The sequence below is a fragment of the Gymnoscopelus braueri genome (genome assembly GCF_963280865.1).
Source record: "Gymnoscopelus braueri genome assembly, chromosome: 12".
In the NCBI taxonomy this organism is placed as follows: domain Eukaryota; kingdom Metazoa; phylum Chordata; class Actinopteri; order Myctophiformes; family Myctophidae; genus Gymnoscopelus; species Gymnoscopelus braueri.
Window position 1 is genome coordinate 19,271,146 of NC_137614.1, and position 20,933 is coordinate 19,292,078.

General features: G+C 39.9%; 2 protein-coding genes across 2 annotated transcripts; one reads left to right on the top strand and one right to left on the bottom strand.

The window, feature by feature from the left end:
* Nucleotides 1-1,300: 1,300 nt before the first annotated feature.
* On the top strand, nucleotides 1,301-4,873 carry errfi1b (ERBB receptor feedback inhibitor 1b). The gene is made up of 2 exons (XM_080443510.1): nucleotides 1,301-1,377; nucleotides 2,263-4,873. The coding sequence occupies exons 1-2, from the start codon at nucleotides 1,323-1,325 to the stop codon at nucleotides 3,387-3,389; spliced, it is 1,182 nt and encodes a 393-aa protein (XP_080299636.1). The 5' UTR covers nucleotides 1,301-1,322; the 3' UTR covers nucleotides 3,390-4,873.
* Nucleotides 4,874-5,202: 329 nt separating this feature from the next.
* Nucleotides 5,203-20,347, bottom strand: emc1 (ER membrane protein complex subunit 1). Its single transcript, XM_080443494.1, has 22 exons — nucleotides 20,222-20,347; nucleotides 19,556-19,683; nucleotides 19,339-19,404; nucleotides 19,157-19,250; nucleotides 18,941-19,069; nucleotides 17,932-18,058; nucleotides 17,317-17,466; nucleotides 16,604-16,771; nucleotides 16,211-16,282; nucleotides 15,969-16,067; nucleotides 15,740-15,836; nucleotides 15,213-15,329; nucleotides 13,671-13,870; nucleotides 13,006-13,155; nucleotides 12,575-12,736; nucleotides 11,068-11,187; nucleotides 10,273-10,410; nucleotides 9,844-10,017; nucleotides 8,533-8,743; nucleotides 8,100-8,184; nucleotides 7,252-7,381; nucleotides 5,203-6,976 (listed from the first exon to the last, which is right to left on the bottom strand). Exons 1-22 carry the CDS (start codon nucleotides 20,311-20,313, stop codon nucleotides 6,797-6,799), a joined length of 2,889 nt encoding a protein of 962 aa, XP_080299620.1. The 5' UTR covers nucleotides 20,314-20,347; the 3' UTR covers nucleotides 5,203-6,796.
* Between the last annotated feature and the right edge of the window lie 586 nt (nucleotides 20,348-20,933).

A 20,933-nucleotide genomic window follows, 5' to 3' on the forward strand; every position in this document is an offset into this window, starting at 1 on the left:
ACCCTGAGGTTGCTTAATACCCCATTCATCAGACAAATGGCTTTAAGTTGGAACTACAAAAGAGAGCACACACACGGCTTTTAGTTAGCCAAGCTACAGTATGCTGCCCTCTAAAACCATAGAGCAAGAATCATTTTAGTAGTGAAACTTGACTTTTACTTCAAAATGTATCTCTTGTCTCGCCAAAGTGTTATCAGTAAAGAAATGGTTAGTGTATTGTTTATCAGCATGTATGAAAATAATACTTGAAGAATATGTTGGATACACAGTAAAATCCTATACGCATCCACTTGTTACTCTGCGTGTATACAAATAGAAACTTTCAGAGATAAACTACAACAGGACTTTACTGTGGAGCAAGTCCAAGTCTTAGTTGTGGTATTTAACTTTTTTTAATTACACATAAAATAATTCTTGATGTTGGCCTTTGTAAGCCTACTATGGAGGCTGGAATGTTACATTGGGGTTTTGTGTTGTATACAGTGTCTCATTTCTGTGGTATGTATGTAGTAGTTTCAACGCAATTTAACATGCCTGGCATTTTATCAATAAATATTGTATATTGTTCATATTTATTATTTATACTTTGATTTTTTTCTTATCCTCTGTTCTCCCTGCAGCTTGCAAGTCATCACAATGAAGGTATAACTTTAACTGAGCCGACTGTAATGGGATATTTGACCAGCACGTCACAGATCCTCATGACTTTTAACAATAAAAGCTCCAGATCTGTTACAACATGGATGGGAGCCTCTCTAACTACTGGGGACAGCATGACATGAGCAGGTAAGCAAACGCCATACTAAAATAAAAATGTACAAGAAATGTACATCACTTTAGCAGACATGATAGTACAGCTGTGACTCTAGCAACAACAGCAAAAGTTTCATGATAAGAAACATGTAATTATTGTACTTTTCTGGTTTTGGGACCAGGATACCTATACTTCTCTGAGTTTCATATGCATAGGCACAAAAAGTGAGTGAGTGGGAGTTGTGACGAATCAAAGGGTCCAAAGCTGCTGAGAGCTTGGATGATCAATGTTTTTTTTTTTGCTTATGTAGCTGAATTGTCATCTTGTTACATGGTTTGGAGTTTTTAGCATTTCTGATAACAAAGGTGCCCAAGGGAAGAATAAACTAAATATTAATTCTCAGTAGCCCAAAGCACCATGGCCATTTAATGCATTATGTCATGCTTGTTATTTCACTTATAACTTACTTGTGACAGATTATGTATAGGAATCATTTACATACAGCCCTGTATGGATTTCTCAATCTTTCTTGTTGTTTTTCAGCTTGTGCTTTGGCCTGGGTAATGATATGGAACACAATCGGACAAGGTTTCAGCAACAGCAAGTGTCCAAGGAATTTGAAAGTGAGTAAACTAAACATACTTGTCTTTTAAGGCCATTAGATGTAGAATTGAAATTTGAAAACTTCTTACTCTTATAATAGACCTTGCTTGTAGATAGATGTAATTTGAAGACGGTAGTGACCAAATGTAATGGATGGCTTCAACAACCTGTTACTGATAATTGTTGACATCAGAGTTTTGATAACTTTAAATACAGTATACCAGGTGATTAAAACAAAGTACAGTACAGTGTTGTCAAAGAAATAAAAAGTAGTGTTTGCAACAACAGTGTGATAATTTAAAAACGCAAGTAACATATGAATTAAATAATGAAAAACCAGATGAACAAAAGAAAAAAAGTTTTTCCGTCAATGGAAAATGTGTCTTTATGCAAGTGTAGTAAGTTTGCCCTATAGCGGAGGTTGGTAAAAGACAACTCAGAAGCACAGGAAGGAAGGCAGGAAGAGAGACTATCACTGTCTGGTCACCAGCTGTTCTTGAGGTTGGATGTTTTTCCGGAACCTAAGCAGAAGGTTACAGGAAGCTTTTATTGAGATTGGCGTTTGTCTTTCTGATAAAAAAATGATTATTCTCACTGCAATCAGAGTGTTGTGACTGATGTTTGACAAAGGGGGTGATAGGTTAAGCGGCTGTTTTAACTGTAAGTGGCTATATGCCCTCATTTCCTGCATGTTGAGTAAAACAGAAGGGGTTTCTTCTTACTTCAAGTTTGTTTCTGAGTGTTGCTTCTACTGAAGAAAAAAACTAAACTAAACAAAAAATCCCAGTTAACTCTTTGTGATAGCAGAGCTTTCCAATACAAAACACTTTAAGCTTTACAAGTAAAGCTGCAATTCAGGATTTGTGTCTTTGATGCATAATAATATTAGTTATTCCCTTCTCCAGTCAAGTTCCCCTTCACAGAGTCTTCAATCTACGTGGAACATTCAACGCCACATCATAACGTGCCACGGCCCCACGAGGAAGACCAAGTAGTTCCTTCATTCCAGAGACTGACGGTGCTCGAGGGCCAACACCGAGATCCCAAGCCCCTTCCGCCTCTTCCTGACCCTGAGGAGCTAATGTCAGACGAGGCAGCTGATAGCGAGGTGGAGTTTTTCACCAGTGACCGCCGCCGCCTTCTGCCTAAAGGCTACTCCAAGGCCCCTTGCTATGGAGCCCCCACTCGGAGCAGCTTTAGGGATTTCGGCCAGGTTAACTATGGTCAGATTAACTATGCCTACCAGGAAAGCTCCTCAGCGAGTAGTGGGGCTGACTGTAAAGCTCATTTCTGGGCTAGCACAGATGATTCGTCAGCAGCCAGGGGCAGTGTGGCTGACTCCGGGACAAGTGTAGGAGTTAATAGCTGGACAATAGGTGGGGTTAATTACAGAAGCCAAGGGCAGCAATGCCAGAAAGAACATGACAATGAGGAAATGATGACAGCAGTCAGAGAAATCACCTGCGGCAAACTGCCTGACTGTCTGCAGCCTTCCAGACGACGTTTCTCCTATTCAGGCCCTACACCCCACCATCACCCTCAGAGCCTCTCCACACCTTGTGCCACTGATAAGCCTGAAGTCCCCCCTCGTATCCCCATTCGCCCAAAGCCTTCCACTTTATCAAAGACTATCGCGGATGAATGGTCTCTTAGCAACGAGGAAGACAAGCCTCCAAAAATTCCTCCAAGGGTTCCATTGGTTCCAGTCTGCCCTCCACGCTCCCCAAGTCCCAAGAGTCTTCCCCTTTATGTGAATGGTGTGATGCCTGCTACACAAAGTTTTGCCCCTAACCCAAAATACGTTAGCAAAGCCCAGCAGAGACAGCAAAGTGAAAGGGCGCCCCCTGCAGACCAGTGCTCTCCCTGCATCATTCCCATCATGAAGGATGGTAGGCAAGCCAGCACCACACACTATTTCCTCCTCCCAGGCCGACCAGCCTACATGGGCAGATTAGAAAGGCTCCTCAGTGAACCAGACAGGAAGGACAACACCGGTATGTGCAGCACAGAGTGGAGTTCCCAGAACAGATAGAAGCCTCTCGTGTCCTCCTCACTGTGTCTGAAAACTATAAAGCCTGATACTTTATATGCTTCAGCGATAGTGTTTTGCAGAGCAACATATGACACAGCACTTTGTTGTTGAAACATATATCTTTAAGCATCTATATAATCCTAAACGTAAATAATATCCCTTCTAACAATGCTGTGCAGTGGAGCCTACACTGTGAAAACAAATCCAACATGCTACCTGATAATTACAATGTACTACATTAAAAACTATAAATATTGACAATATTTTTTGACATTTGTCAAACGGCATTGTGGTTAGTTTTTTTGTTTTGTTTTTTTACTCCTGTGAGTATTAGTATTTTAGCGATGTCAACTGTCGCAACCTGAGTAACAGGCTAACATCCTCGTTGATACAGTACACTGGTGTTGGCATGTTCCTTCTTGTACACTGAAACCTACTGATCAACAGCTTGGCCGATCAGTTTTGAAACAGTGACCATTGCCGTCCATGCAGCTCTGTCTCAACACACACCTTTTATGAATGGTTAAGTCTGTTTCACTAAAACGAAAGAAAAAAGTTAAAGTGATCACAATTGTTATATGACTGATGAGTTGTTTAACAGAATAGTATTTTTATGGTATTAGTTTTACAAACATGACAAATAGTTGGCTGTAGGTACAAGCTGGGCTTGTACACAACTAATCTTCTCACATATATTTTTCTGTTGAACATATGCCTGACTGACTTTTTTTTACCTTATTGAATTAGGAATAATGATCTTAAAAATATATGTCACTTCAATTGATTTGAAAGAAATCTGTATTTTTTAACTATTAAGAATCTGGTTTATATATATATATATATATAAACACACACTTCTTATGTATTGCGATACCCAGTAGACATACCTTTTCATTTACATAGACTGAAACAGTTCTAATAGTTTGATTAGTCACTCAATTTGGCTTGTGAATATTGTGGGACTTAATGACTGACATGATTTCATTTGATTAATCTCACTTTGTATTTTCTTATCTTTCTCTGAACAAGCCTTTTTGGTGGTTCCATGTTTGAGTGTGTTGAAAAACATTTCCACGAAAGGAAAATTAAGAATCAAGTATTGAGAAGTACGTGCCATAATATATTTTAAGTATCCAAACATATGGGTTATTTACTATCTGTGATGAAGAATCGACTCATGTATATAAAAGTATTTAAGTTCATGTAAAGGCCGCATTACATTTATACTGATGTGCAGACCCGAGTTTACAAAGTTCGTTACATTGACGGGTTTTCATTCTCTTGAAGGATTATTGACTTGGTAAAAACGAACTATAATTCATAATGTCAAGTGTTCATTGTGTCAGAAAGGCTTGTGAAATTGTGTATTTTTAATCTATTTATAGAAATAAATAACTTATTCATGTTTTCAAAAACAGTTTACTGTCTTTAATTTATCTTTCTATACAACTGCCTGCATTACGACCTACAACCTACCCCTCTAAAAAAAGATTAATGCTATAAAAAGTGTCTCTTAACTCATTCAGTGCCACATGACGTCTAAGACGTCACGAGGCCTGACGCCCTGAGCGCCAAGACGTCATGAAAAGACGTCATAAAAAATTAAAAAAAACATGTTCAGAACCCAAGATACGATGATTTGAAGATTTGCTGCTCCATTCACTCTTTGTTTAACTTCTTACTGAAAAAGGCTGTATCTCGGCTCCTAAGCACTTTTTTTTTTACAATTAATTTTGGTTGTGGCACTCAGAGCCAAAATTCCATAAATAAGCATGGCACTGGAAGAGTTAAAAGGATAGAAAAATACAAAAGCTGGAGTTCTGAAGCCACAGATTTTAATGGGGGTACCAGAGCAGCAGACACAAATGACTTAAAAACTAGAGCGTTTTTTTTCCCACGAGGGTTTAATTCCAAAATCATCTGTTTTAGAAAGATGCTAGCTGCCTAAAATGTAAAGGTAACTTGGCGTAATTTCAAAACCATAGCTTCATATGACTACACAGTAAAATCATCAGTTTTTAATTTAACCCTGAAATTTAACTCTCAAATGGACCCACAGGTTTTTGTACACTCCGTTACAAATGGATAAACTTAACACTGAGGATTTTACTGTGAACTGATTGTATGGATAATATACTTCAATTACAGACAGACTATGATTGACAAATGTTGCTCTGATGTTTACCTTTCTTCAAATGGGTCATTACATTTTAGAATGCAATTCTTCACATACACACATCACAGGTTTTTTTCCATGGTCTTTTTCCATGGTCAACAGCTAATGTCATTAATAACAGCATGCCTGAAACTTTGGTGGGACAGTCGTCAGCTATGCTCATTTATCAAATATTCGGACAATAAAAAAGCTTATATGCGTTTCTTAATCATCAAACCTAGTGGCATTGTGGCTTCCTAGAGGCTCAATAGGTTAAGGTGCACACCATCCAACATTATAAGTTTAAATGCAGCTTACAACCTTAGTTGCATGCCACCTCCGTTCTCTTCCCCTCCTTGTTTCCTGTCAAACTCCAGTGTTACCGTTTAATAAATCAGAAATTCTCTATATCTCAGTGTAATTGCATCAGGGTGTCTTGTAATTTAATTAAATTATCTAATTTTACTATGTACAAAAATCTATGAATTAAAACACAAAATGTCACACCCCAAAAATATTATTCTAACTATAACTTGTCCTTGAAAAATAAGTTATAAACAAATACACATACAAAAAAAACAACCCTCCCACCCCCGAAGGTTCCAAAAAGTTCTCATCGTACTTAAGATTTGTTCTACAGCAGTGATCCTCAACTCCATTCTTTAGGCCCCCAGGTACTGCTGCTTTTCCATCCTACCAGGTCTAACTAGTACTTGAATAGGGTACGGTCACACTTGTGAGTCCCTTTAACTTCCATTCTACACAAGCGAAGGGGTCCCTATTCAGGACATGTCATTATAGGCAAACATTAAGAGAAAATAGTCCATCTACAAGCTCACAACGCATTGCAACGCATCGCAACGGGTTGTGAGCTTGTAAAGTAGATTGTTTGGCAAAGAGATTTGGTGTAAAGGGAAAAGGGGACCAAATGTATAACCCTGGGGTACCCCGGTCAACAAAGTACATAGGGTTTAAGTGGTTAATACTTAGTTGCACGCAGGTGTAAATATAACTCAGGCTTTAGAAAGCTATTATTACAAGAACACCGGGGTGAATAAAATGAATGTCCTGGTAGGATAGAAATTAAGCAACTGTACATGGGGTGGGGGTTGGGAACCACTGGTCTACAGCAACAATGATGAGTTCAGCCTCTTGTTTGCTTCATCTTCACAGAGTGAGGCCATTCATGCGTTCACATTAGCAGAATCATCAAGATGTTGGGATTTCTCCAGCTACTGTACTTTACTCTATTTTACCGCCAGGCCCGGTTGAGCAGTTTAACTTCCGCTAGGCGTTTGCTGATCATGGTGGCAAAGAAAAGGGCAAAGAGGACGCTGCTGATCAGCATGTAGTCATAGTCGTCCTTCAGCACGTCAAACTGTTTGGACGGGTAGACGCGGGTTTGATAGATGTCCAGACCATACGCCACAACCTGGAGGGGGGGATGGGGCAAGAGTTGGATTTTAGCTTTGATCAAGAGAAGTACGATACTAGTAAATGGAATTTACAGGGTAAAAAGTCATTGTGTAGACTAGATGAATAAATAAATACATGGTTTGTGTGGGACTCCGTTATAAATACATAATTTAGGCCTTCACTCTGTACATGAGTCAAAAGAAAAAGAGGACATCACAGCTGGGCCTTCCAACCACTTTGGTTGACAAAACTAAGAAATAAGGAACTTGTTGAACAGCCAGCATATCTCACCAGACAAGTGGACTCCAGGCCAGAGGGGGCAGTGTAAATTCCACTTATTCTTGACACAGTCTGATTGTAATTTATAAACCACTCGGTGCGGATTGGCATCTCTGGAGCATATGGTATCAGATTCTCTTCCCTGCAGATTGAACAAATGGGTATGTTGGATATTAGACAAATTAACTCTTTGACTGCGGACGACGCGATAACGCGTCAAGTGCTACTTTGTCCAGTTGGCCGTCGACGCGCTCGACGCGCTGGACGCGCGTTCATTGTTTAATCTCTGATTGCGCTATGCTGCTTAATATTCAATGTTATTCTCGAGTTCCACTTACTTCACGGACATCTGCATCCGGTTTCATGACCTGGATTCCGTTTCCGGTTTTTGATTCTTTTCCCCAGTCATTTTCGTCCAAAATAGGTAAATAAACGGTCTTTCACACGGTATGACGGACAAACGGACAGTTTCTCTTCTATAATCTATGGTCTGGGTGACGATCAGTCATCGCCGTCGTATATCACAACGTAATTTTCGCCGATCAAAACAATGGGGGGGACGTCACATCCGTTTTCATGTTTTTCCTTGTCTAATCTATGAAGAAGGGTGAGAGAGACCCAACGACATGATCAAAGCTGTCATGTGCTGCGCTCTAGTGGCGGATTTGTGCTGGGTCTTTACATTATGTGTCCTTAAATTATTTTCATGAGAAAAATTCAAAATATAAAAATAAAAAAACACGAAAATTGCTGGCACTGGGGGAGTACTTTATGAAAATACTCTGGCAGTCAAAGAGTTAAGAGTGGGGAAAAAAAATGTGAAATGAATGGTTTACATTGAAGTTAACTGAAATACTAACCGGCTTTGCTCAGAGATGATCTCTGGCCTCCGTGGGTCAAGGAACATCTTGGGTAAGGACAAAATTGCCCCTGAAGGTAGGCCAACTATGAGAGAAACAAAGTTGTGAGGATTGCCGAAAATACATTTATGGTTTATGAAACAGGGCAGACTGCTGTTCTCACACGCATTTCATGCATTTAATCTACAAGAGAAAAAATGAAAAAACAACAAAAAGGCAATATCCAAGACAGTATGGGTCACGTACTGCATCTAGTCATAGAGTAAAACACCCGATTTATACTTGATTACATGCCGGTGTCACTCAATGAGAATAGCAGATCTACAAGTGCTGCAACGTCGTGCGAGTTCATAGATCGTCTATCTTCGTGGCATGACACCTGCGTGCAACTAAGCATAACTCAGGCTTGAGGTTTGATCGACCTGATACTTACTGAGCAAGTGGCGACTGGTAATGCCTTTCTCAGTGAGGGTGGCCTCCAAAGTAGAAATAGAGGACGGGAAGATGTAAGACTGCTGGAGAACCTGAGGGAGGTGGGGTCGGTCGAGCGAGCTGAACACAGTGCTGTTGTAGAGCTCCATTCCTTCGTAGAGTTCGATTACAGAGAACTCGTTCCTCCGTGACTTGGTGCTCCAGTATTCATACTGTCACATCAAACAGAGAAAAAATGGTTGGGAGCCACAAATACATTAGTTATGGGGATATTATATTTTGTTTTTGCATTTATTGCTGCACATTACCAGGATGTGCAAAATTACTTTTTAACTCATCATCTAAAAGGTAATCCGAGAAATATGGGTATTGCCCGGAACACACGATATTACGGGCAATGACTTTGTCCCTTTCCGAAGTTAGTCTATTCTATTCTCATTTACTGGCAGACTTGTTAATAGCTGACATGTTAAATGCCCAGTTATGGGTGATTTTCACACACAAGTTATTTTTGTCATGTTTGCAATAATTTAATAATTTAATAATCTTATTTTAAATGAGACATTAATATTTTTTGATAAAACTGCTTATTGGTTGCTTAATACAATTCGATTCATATTCCCATTCACTTGCTACAGAACATAGCCGGAACAACTGAAGACGCCCACTCCACAGCAACAGCAGCTATTTTTAACATCTTCCAGTGATTGTTAACTTGTTCAGGCAAACACATACAACCTTCTTCCTTCATTCAGCCAGCAACAGTTAGCGTTTCAGCCTCACCCCTATGACCCCATACATGATGTGATGACATATTTATTTCTGGTATCTGTCATTTTTTCTCTCGTCAAGCAGTTGGAATTTTGGATTATTGTCCTTAATCTAGGGCGGCTGTAGTTTTTATCGGGCAGAACGGGTGTCTGGTAATTAGACAGTCACCAGTTCACCTCCCTGTCCCGGTCTATGTGTCGAAGTGTCCCTGAGCAAGACACTTAACTCCCCCTCGCGCTCATCATTACCATCTGAGTAGCCATCAATTGTGTGAAGCTGAATTTCCCTGACGAGATTATAAAATGTTAATTTTGTGAGTGTCTTGTAAACCCGTGCGGGCTGGGCATCTTGTGGTGCAGGACACTATAATTAATAATGAATAATTCTATCCATCCATCCATCATAAGCTACCAGTATCCAAAATCCAGAAATAAAAATAATCCAAATCTCTTTCTCAGAGATTTTTTATGAGTTTTATGAGCCCTAATCCATACCGTAACCCCACCTCACGGTACAGGGAGACGTTGTGAATACTACTCACCACCACCCAGTTTTCAGAGTGCACCAAATGCACCGGTCCTTTGGTCTTTCTCTGAACAGCCTCATGGATAATCCGTCCAGTCACACCATCAATCAGGAGGATTCCCACAAAACTACGCTCCGGGTGCATGTCTGTGCTTTCCGTCACCACAGCCAGTAGGTTGGGGTTCAAGTACTACGAGAATGCAAAGTTACATAACGGTTATAAGTTCCATCATCAGCATTATTTCTTAAAGGAAGTTCTGTTCAGTACAAATCCAATCATAAAATCATACAATCAAGCAGCATATATTTTGTTGCTTATTCTCACACAGTTTGGCTGGGTTGATTTCCCTCTGGGTTCAAATAAATACCTCAAAAAAGTTATGTCATAAAGAAATGTATCTAGCATGTTATTATTATTTAAACTATATTATATTAGTAGAAATACCTTATAGAGGACACTGCGGTCTCCCATCACTCTGCCCTGAGAATGCACATGCTCATTGGGTCTCTTCCCCTTGACAGTAACGATCTTCTGCACCTCAATTGGGATGAACACCTCCCAGATGAGCTCAGTAGACAGGTCCTGAAGACACAGTTGTTAACAAACAGTTAGTTAATCAATTCAATCCGGGAACGCATCTGTGTCATGTTAGATTTTAGCTGTAACCATTATTTCATACTTTTGGCTATTCAAAAATAGCAGATATACAAGCTATATACAAGTTCCCGGATTTGTGGGATTGGTTAATCAACATTATATGTTGTCAACAAACAGGTACTATTCTAGGGGAAAGAAAGCACACCTCATACAAAAACAAAAATATGATTCTCTGCAGATTCTAGGGGTCATTGTGGATGGGCATCTGCTTTTTATTAAGATGTGTAAGGAATTTCTTATTTATTGGGATAGGACAGGTAAGAGTGGCAGGAATATGAGAATCAAACGCAGGACATTGTGGTAATGTGGTCGATGACAACAGGGGACCTCTGCATTTCCCCCACTAGAATGAAATGATGCGTTATTGACTTCCTCTTAAGATCAAATACTGTAAGCATTTTTTTTAGGGCGTTTGTTTTTTTAAGCCAGTAATTCCATATTCTATCAAATAAAGTATTCAAAGCAATCAATGAACAGAAACAATCCACAATTTTGTTACATACTCTGCATATGAGCATTTGGCAGACAGTGAGTTAGTCATATCAACCTTGAAACAAAACGGAACAATAAAATTGTACTTGCCGTGCGTAGCCTGTAGCCTGAAAGCCTTCCCTGACTATCGTCAACAAGGTAAAAGAATATGGAGGTGGACATTTCTTGGAGCTGTTGTAGTACATTCTTCGTAGAGGGAAAAGCAGACACCTAGGGCAAGAGAGAGGAAAAATATTAATAATGAAATATGTACTTCTCAGAAGACAACCAGTGAAAGCATATCCCTGGGTGGTCAACTGAAGACAGAAGAAGGTATAGTACACTTTATGGGGTACAAAAGAAATCTCTCTTGTAACTAAGATAGGAGCAATACTTTATTATAACACAGCTGTATGTGCAGAAATGCACTGTCATGCATTGTCCTACAGTTCAGACACTATATACAGTATCTGAACTGCTGAGCAGGCTAACCCAACCCACAAAGGTTCTCCCTCGGTGGCCGCCCCCTCCCTCTGGAACTCAGTCCCAGCTAACATCAAAGATGCCCCCACCCTCGCCACGTTTAAAACCACACCCAAAACCCACCTTTTCAGACTTGCATTCCCTACCTAATCTCTTATTTTTTACCTTTACTTCTAATTAATAATAAAATTATATATATACTGTACATAGGTATATATATTTTTTTATTAACGCGTAGACCAACGCTAATACAGTTTTGATAACCCACATACCCAACACAAAATGAAAAAATGTGTGTACTCAGAATTAACTTTTATCAGAATAGTCATTCATTCATAGTCATTCATTTAGGCTCCTTAATAATAATTGTGTCGTAATCCACACTGATCGAATGAGGTAGGCAACCTACATAGCTTGACACAACCCAGGCTACCTGCTGTAGGTTAGTCTACATATTTTAAAGGAAGATTTTTGGTATCAATCTTCATTGCCAAGAACACCCGCTCCGATGGCACGCCACGGACATCCCCGGTACTCCTAGATAACATAAGGCTAAAGGTAGCCAGTCTGGGGAAATGGACAATTAAATCACAGAAGCTGTAAACATTCCATTAATTAATTAATTTCCAGGGGTGGGGAAACATCTCTGAAGTAGTTCTCCACTTTGTTTACTTGCGCCGTTTCCTCAGAGTAACTTTATGTCTGAGGAGTAGTAGCATCACGTTCTTCATCGTGTCCCCATCCATGTGTAATGGATCGCTTGGACACACGGGTGCTTTAAGTGATGAGCATGCTGCTTGTGCTGCGGTTGTATTTGAGAACCATTTCGCAAAGTTTACATGCAACTTTGTCATCGTCTTTCTTTGTGAAATGGTCCCTACCGGAGCTACAGTACATATTGTGCATTTCATTTTCACTCTAGCTCCTGATCTCTCTCTGAACTAAGAACCTCCCGGTGGCGCAAATGCATAGTATAATGCAAATTAACTAATAAGCATGGCTAACAGAATAACCATTGACATCCCTAGCTGCTACTGTGTGGTTTCTGACCTGCTGGCATCTGTCATTTGTGGACCTCTGATAGACATGAACCTTGATTAACACGAAATATGACTGTTGGTAGTTTGCAACTAACCTTGTACTGGTCATCAACCAGAAGCAACACTTTAGCATAGTCCTGATCAATGAGCGGCAGCAGGAGTGACTGAAGAATAGGTTGAGCCAGAGTGGGTGGGGTGATGTGACTCTTCTTTCCAAAGATGGGATTAAACACATGCAGGGTAGCTAGGCCTGTGTCCTGCACCAAGACAAGGGCAAAAGTAATGAGTAACATGTCAGAATAATTATATAGGATGTCAGGAATGCAATTAACTCCACTTCCTAGGCCATAAGTGGTACACTGTGTCCACAAAGTAGCACTTATCTTAACAAAGTTACAATGGGTAAGGGTACTTGTGCTATGCCAATGCATTCTCTCTCAACTGCTGTTAACTGAAAAGAGAGCAAGTGTTCCGTTGATATAAAAAAAAAAGTAATAAGACACACATCCCTACTTTAATGTCTCACCTTGTCTTTGATGAGCAGTGTACACTGAGGTGGATGAGGGAAGTGGGCTGTCGTTCGCTGCACCATCAGCTTGAAGGCTGCATTCGACGGGATGCTTTCTAGATAGTGCTTCCATACAATCGTGCCGGTCTTGCTGTCAATCCCAAAGAGCTTAACACACAAAATTCTAAATAATTAATATTATGGAACAGACTTGGAAAAATGTATATTATATTTTAACAGAGACATAGCTTTAATGAAGTCTATTGGAAACCACTTATCCTCCCAGGCATCCAGAGTGCACCGAGTGCATTTTCGATGAATTGAGTATAAAGGACCCCAATGGAAACAAGCCATAGTGCTTTCTTGGGTTTAAAATCCTCTTAACTGACCTTGTATTGGACTGTACTTCCCTGTGCACCAGTGCACTTTAAAATTTGTAGGCCAAGTGTGTCTATGTATGGGGTGCACCTAAATAATATGCTGGTGCACCTCTATGAAAAGGTTAGGAGCACCAGTGCAACATACTAGTACTTTCTTTAGCCTGCTTATGGTAATATGAATAGTACTGCACTTTGGTACTAATACTATTAATTAGTAGCTGTACCAAGTACAATTAGAAAACCCCTACACGGCTTTCAGATGACTGAAACATCTTTAGGGTCAGGTGTTTGTTTGCATCATACCTTGCCAGAAGCGGTAACCATAACCATCATCTTCTGCAAGTTGAACTCATCTCTGGAAAGGGTCTCGATGGACACTTCATTTTTGACCTGGCTGCGGGGTTTCCGTGCATCATAGAACAGTTTCCATAGCTGGCCGATCCATGACTGGAGCAGAATGAGCTGCGAGGAAAGCCTCTTCAGCACCATGGACATCAAACCATCTATTATACATAATTAAAGAAAGGGGGTAATATTTGATGTGAACATCAGTGGATATCTTTCATTTAAAAGAAGGAGAGATGGCAGTCTATTCTCCTTTTTTCTTTTATAAAAGGCAGACACAGAATGAAAACGAGGAAGGATAGACAGTGGAGAGGAGGCACATGTGGGTTTCAATCCTATGTCAGCTTAGGGTGTGTGTGAGAGACTGAAGCTGGATGTCTTTTATGCACTTAACCAGCAACAATTACAATACATCACAGGATTTTCATTCCTATTTTAGAATTTTGCACAGTTGACAATTCTCACAGTAATGTAACATTTACAGTGCACTCTGGAAATACTGGAATTCCAGTCCTCAGTGCAGATAAAATGATCCATACTCACAACCTACCAAAACAACAAAGTCTACTGAGCTTCTTTATCCATGGGTCAACATTTAACAAGGATGCCAATCGTGCTATTGGTGTAAACGGTGAGAATAAAAGATGATAAAAGCTTGCAAATTGGCCAGTTTATCACTGATAAAATTGATAGAGCAGTGCCAGAATCAACTAAACAGAACTAAGAATACAGAAGAGAATAAAGATAGAGTTTTAAAATGATCTGAAAAGCTAAATCAAGACAGAGAAGCTGCGATTGACAGAAACTATGATAGTGATTGGATGAAATGTTATGAATAGATCAGTTCATTGTGGTCTGATTTTATGAAATGAGCAACAGTGGAGTGTTTCAGCAAGAGGCTGAAGCATGGCCTGCTGGTAGGGAGGTGTGGTTTTTTGTACCCTTGTACGACAGCGATCAGGGAGCACAGCAGAGGTATTAATGAACAGAGAGAATATGGAGAGAGTGAATCAGTGGGACTTTGAAGATCTATAATATCAGACGCATGCCAACATGAAGAGCAGAAAAGCTTGTTACCTTGAATAGCTGAATCCGAGAGCAGCAGTTAAATAAAAAAAAAGAAGAGGAAAGTGAAGCTAGCATTATATGAACAATTCATGAACCAAATTAACATTGCCGAGGCACACTTTGCCAGCTGACCTTTTGGAATTTACCAATAAAAATGCTTTAAAATAATTTGAGTCAATAAAGTGCATTGTACTGCTATGTGAAAATAACAGTAAAAGCTATGATTAAGATTTGGAATTGGAGAGAAGATTAAATTCCCTATAATTAAGCTTGCAAAGACCCACAATTTACCACATTTTTATAAAATGTTCAAATACTGATCGGAGCAATAAAGATTTTTGCAGCTGTACTTCCAGGCTTGTGTGTATTTTAAAAGCAAGAGTATTCATGCAATATATAAAATAAATAATTATCAAACAATAGTAGTTTTACCAGCTTTTTTGCCAAACTCTCCCTCTAGCTCTGCCTGGGCCCCTGTGAGAGGCAGATCCACCATTTCCATTGTTACCACATCTGATAGGGCCTCTTCTCTTGTCCACATTACACGACCTAGGAAAAAACAACACTCATTAAAGCTGCACTATGTAACTTTCCTCTTCTAGCCCGGATTTGAACCCTGTGCAAGTCCTGACATTTTTACCATTGAGCTAATAGAGCCTGCCTGCTTGCTTAGGGGATACATTGAATCTTGAACATCAGGTCAAAATTCATGTCAGGTCCTGTGTCTAAGTGAGACATGATCTTTAACACGATCTAAACGTCTTAATAGAAGAGCAGGGAGACCAAATACAACCACCCCGATTGTATAAGTTATATTGTATTAACATACCCTACCATACAGATTGGATTAAATTAAATTAAAAAGTAACATAGTGCCGCTTTAATATTGTAATACTTTTATATAGGCTTTTCTTCAGTTTTTAACCCATCTTCATTGTGGCATGAAACTGTAACCATACCTGGCTGTTGTATGAAAGTAAGTGTGTGGTCCTCAGTCTGCACCATAACCCTGTAGCCGACAGAGTCATCTTTCTTCAGAAACGCCTGTACGTACAGCTGAAAGACGGAGAGCAAAAGCATTGAAATGCGCTGTATCTTTTCAATTTTGTACATGTACAACAACATCAAGATTGGATCATTAATTGTCAAATATGCATCATCCTATTTGAGAAAAACATTTATCCTCACCTTCTCTGGTTTGCCACCATTGGGGTCCATGTTAAAGATGAGTGTTGTGTCAAGCAGTCTGCGACCAGAGTCTGAACTAAAGAGGTTCAGACTACAAGCCTAGGGAAACAAAACAATTGAACAAATTAATAAAACAGAAATAATTCATGTACCATTGAAAGGACTTCGTAAAAATCCATGAATAAACAATTTAGCATTGGACGACCAAACAAATCTGAGTGTATGAATTTGAAGTAACTCACAGTTTGATTCTTGGGTGTCATGACAGCAGCAACGGTCTTCTCTCCAGCGGCCGCAAATGAAACCAGCAAAGCCTATGAATTGAAATAACCTTTTAATGATTATCAATAATAATTGCTCCATAAACATCTGTCTGAAAGATAGTATGACCTATTAACATTTACCCCGGAATAAGTCAGAGTAATAAATTCAATTACAGAAATTATTCTCAGTTAGTATTAACTACACACCATAACACACTCTAGAGTCTAGTTTGATTTCCAGTTGAACACCCCAAGTTAATTTCTCTGAGAATCATCATGAAACGTTTCAATTTACATCTACAGTGCTTCAATCTGTACAGTATGTTTGCCTCAAGAATTAATTGTTGTGGCGAAGAAAAATGAGTTACTTACAGGCTTGAAATCCCTCAGTGTAACTATTTGACCGTAGTTAAGCTTCAGCAGCAGATGATGGTCTGGCCCGAGTTGGAGGAAGAACTCGGAAAGGGGGGGTTGTGCTGGGTTGGGCTGAGTTGACACCAGCACTGGCTGGAAGCCTGGGGCAATGTCAAGCCCAAGTGACTAGCAAAAGAGATAAAGAGACTACTTTGTAAGTTAAATGCATCACTCTGGTGCACTTTGAGAGCAAAATGACTAAGATAGACCTATGTATAACTTGATGGCTGATCTCAGGACATCATTTAACATCTTGAAATGTTCATATTTCATGCTAACTATTTATGCTACCAGCTCATATCAGTATCCTTGTGGTAAGAGTGTCCGCCCTGAGATTGGGAGGTCGGGATTTAATCCCCGGCAGAGTTATACCAAAGACTACGAAATGAAAAATGAACATTTTTATCGATTCATTATGAGACTATGGCGGGACAAATTAGACTATGGCGGACCACCACTGCAATTGTATTAACATTGTCTTATAATATCACCCTTGTGAGTGCATTATGCAAGTGTATTATCTATTAAGGACATTTTCATTACACTGCATTGGGAAAATAAGGTCATACAGAAGTAAAGTGTTACCAACAAATAACCCCAAAGAAATAAATGCAAGCCTTCAAGTACAGTAATTGTTGAATTGTTGCAAAGTGTTTGGTGTTGATGGGTACCTGTAAAGGGGTCTGGGTCATCTGTGACTGTGTTCTCACATCAAGCATGTACAAGGATGAAGTTGTAGTATCTACACACATCAGCACTCCCTGATCAACCATTGCACAACTGGCTTGTATGTTGGACAGCCATGGAGCTTCAACGGACACCTGAGGAGAACAGAAACACAAGTGATGTCAGATGTGGTAGTTTGAATGATCATCATCTTTTTAAGATGTGGTAGTTTGAATGACCATCTTCTTTTTAACCCATTAAGACCTGAGGCAGATTCTGCAAATGCCTTCTAAACCAGTAGTTCTCACACTGTCAAGATTTTTCAAAAATATAAAAAAATAGCAGATGTACAAGCTCGCAGCGCGGCATGAAGTGACACGCTGTGAGCTTGTATATCTCATTGTTTAATAGCCAACACAAAACATTTGTATTTTCTTCATCAGACAGTTGTCAGTCACATAATCATATCACTTGATTTGTCTAGAAAATATATCCTTTTTAGGGGGTTTAAGTAAGCAATATTGGGTATATTTTAATTTAACTGGCGAGAACAGCTGCAGAAACTGATGTGCTGAAAGAATTGCTAAAATAACCCATTTCGTCACTCTAATGTTTGTTACCTGCTTTGTAATCTCCCCATCGTCCACACTATAAGCCACGATAGCAAGGTGGGAATGGGGAACCACTCCCAGAGCATACACTTCCCCATCTCCACCCGAGTACACAGACTGGTACTGCACTGTATCACTGTAGGCAAAAAGACAAAGTGGAAGAGAGTGGTAAAACACAGAGAGGGTGATAATTGTTATCAGCACCAGGGCTGATAACTGCTGCTATCAGCTTGATTGGTTGATTGAATACTTTATTAGCACGTTTTGGAAACAGCACAGCAGTAGAGTTACAAAAGCTATGCTAAAAGGATAACACAAAAAGCCCTGGTGGGCTTGTTTCCATTGTGGTCCTTGGTACTCAATTCATCAAGAAATATAATACATACAATACATATCAGCAACAACACTAAAAGCAATACTAGATATACAGTATTTACAGAAAGGGGGAGGGGGGAGAGAAGATGACACTCCTATGGAGCTCGCTGAGGGAGTGCGTTGTCTGATAAGATTATCAAAATCCAATTATAATTTGAGGACAGACATTTTTTAACCCTAACCCTTTTAAATGTGGTAGAATGCATTTTCCGCATGCTTGAGCCGAATCTAGGGGGAACTAGGTCAGAGGAGCTCCCTCTAGTGTTGTGCCCATGGGTCTCTCACTCTAGAGATGTAGTTTGACAGGAACATGGACACTGATCCTCAGAGTATTTTTAAGTCAAAAACCAGGCCCATTGCAAGCTGCTGTACTTTGTCTTCCAGCTCTAGGGCTAATACGGCACTAGCTGACCAGTCAGCATAAGATGAAATGTTACTGCACACACTGAATCGATAATCTCTGGCTATGACAAATGCCAGGGTGATAATCTACAACATTTAACAAACTATTTTAAAGATTGCATTTCATACACATTACTAATGTTTTCTTCACAATCTAGATTAATTTATTTAACCAGGAATGTAAATTATAAACAAATTATTTACAATGATTGCCTAGTCAATAAAACAACTGGCCACTTACCTTTCTGGAAGATTCTCCATCCATTTCTGGTGACCATTGGAAAGGTAATGCACAGAAATGGCTGCTGTCTTTAGAACAGCAACATATTTCACAGTGTCGTGCTGTCCGACAAAACAAGCCGACTGGAAACTGAGGAGTACAACAGAAATTAATGAGGTTATTATGTTAGGACACATTTAGTCCATTCTTGTGTAGACCAGTCAGTGCACTAATCACCTGCCAGAGTCGAGAACAATCTCCCAGTTCAAACCACCAATATTTACATCCCAGGAACGAAGCAGACGGCCATCACCCGCAACAAGTACAGCATCTAAAGGACAAAATGAGGTCATTAGGTTATCTCCTATTAATTAACAAACCTAACCTTCCATGAATGTTACTGTCACTTCAAAACACACCTTGTCCATGCAGCAGAAGAGAGTCAATGTTTCCCTCTGGCCCTACCATGTCCACATGTCTCCAGTCTGTAACAAACACAGTCAGTATACATTGTCAATACAATAGGCCAGGAATGGAATGTGGGCAAGGAGAAGTACAATTCTGCCCCCCCCCCCCAATCTTTATACAACTGGTCCTGTAGGAATACCATCCCTGGTAACTTGACAATATACTCACTGAGTTCTCCAGTCCTGGTATTAATTGAGGCAAAGACATTGTTCTCTGTGGCCAGAAGCACCTTTTTGGATGCTTGCATGTGCATATCAAAATGGGCAAAGCGAACCTTGCCTACATATTGTTGCCTCCTGCAAAGAACAAGATACAGATGTTTGTAATAGATGTTTATAACCTATGATTAAGAACCTTGCGCACAACACCTTCAAGCCCCAAGACAATGGTCAAACTGTTCTCTTGCTTAATTATATAATCCCCCCTTGTTTATATCAAAAATAAATATTACTCTTATGTACCTACACAAGACGTAAGAATTGAGAACGCCTTGAATAGGATGGCCCCCATCTGTGACCTCCCCCATCGCTGTATCTTGATGGGGGAGGTCACAGATTTGAATTGAAATAGTGTGAAACTACTGGTCATTATTAAGTAAGGCTTAACCAAAGACCCTCGGGAAGGTTGGGGTCCATGGGAGGTTTTCATTCAGCATTTCACAACAAAACTGCAGAGATTTCACTCCAAAGCCGTGGATAGATGTACCAAAAATAGTGTGTAGATGAGGAAGCCCTGCACTATAGTGGACAAGGCATTAGCGTTAGCATCTCAAAATAAAAAAAAACGCAGCTAAAAGAACGTGGCATTTTTGAAAATTCGAAAGGTTTATCTTACCAGTCAAATTTCCCAACCTGATCTTCAAAGACAGCTGCGACGTAGCTGCACAATAAAAGGAAAGTTAAACATATTATTAGCTTATTGGCCATTCTAGAAGCCGCTATCTGGGTGCTGAGCTCCGGCGGAAGGGGAAACGGGGGGAAGTGGTCAGTGTTGCCAGGTTTTGTGAGAGAAATAAGCAACCAGGTCTATTAAACATATACATTAGCTATTTGCTCACAACGCGTCCCTGACTCCCTGGCATAAAATATTTTCAGATGGGGGTCCGCAGACAAATACATATTAATTTGGGGGTCCTTGACTTGGAAATGTTCGTGAAACAGTGGTTTAAACAACATTTAGGAAGCAAGCCCAACTACTCTTTAGAAACGAGCCCAAAAAACAGCAACCCACAACAACTACCAATATTTGTTTACAAGAAACTTTGCGGAAAAACAAGCCCAAAGTCGCTTATAAGAAGCGGACATGGCAACGCTGGAAGTGGTGTGGTTCATTTCCTTTCTTTCCACTGGTGCTGCCACCCACAGGCCAGGATGTCGTGTGCACAGGCCAAGCAAGTGAAGCAGCAGTTCAACCATGAAAATAATACCGTACATGGACCACCATATCCTGAAAATCAGACCATTTAACCAATGTGTTATTGTTTTTAAGCATCTTCTCCAATAAACCTCAAAAACGAGTCACACGTTCCGATGTCTTCTTATTCAAG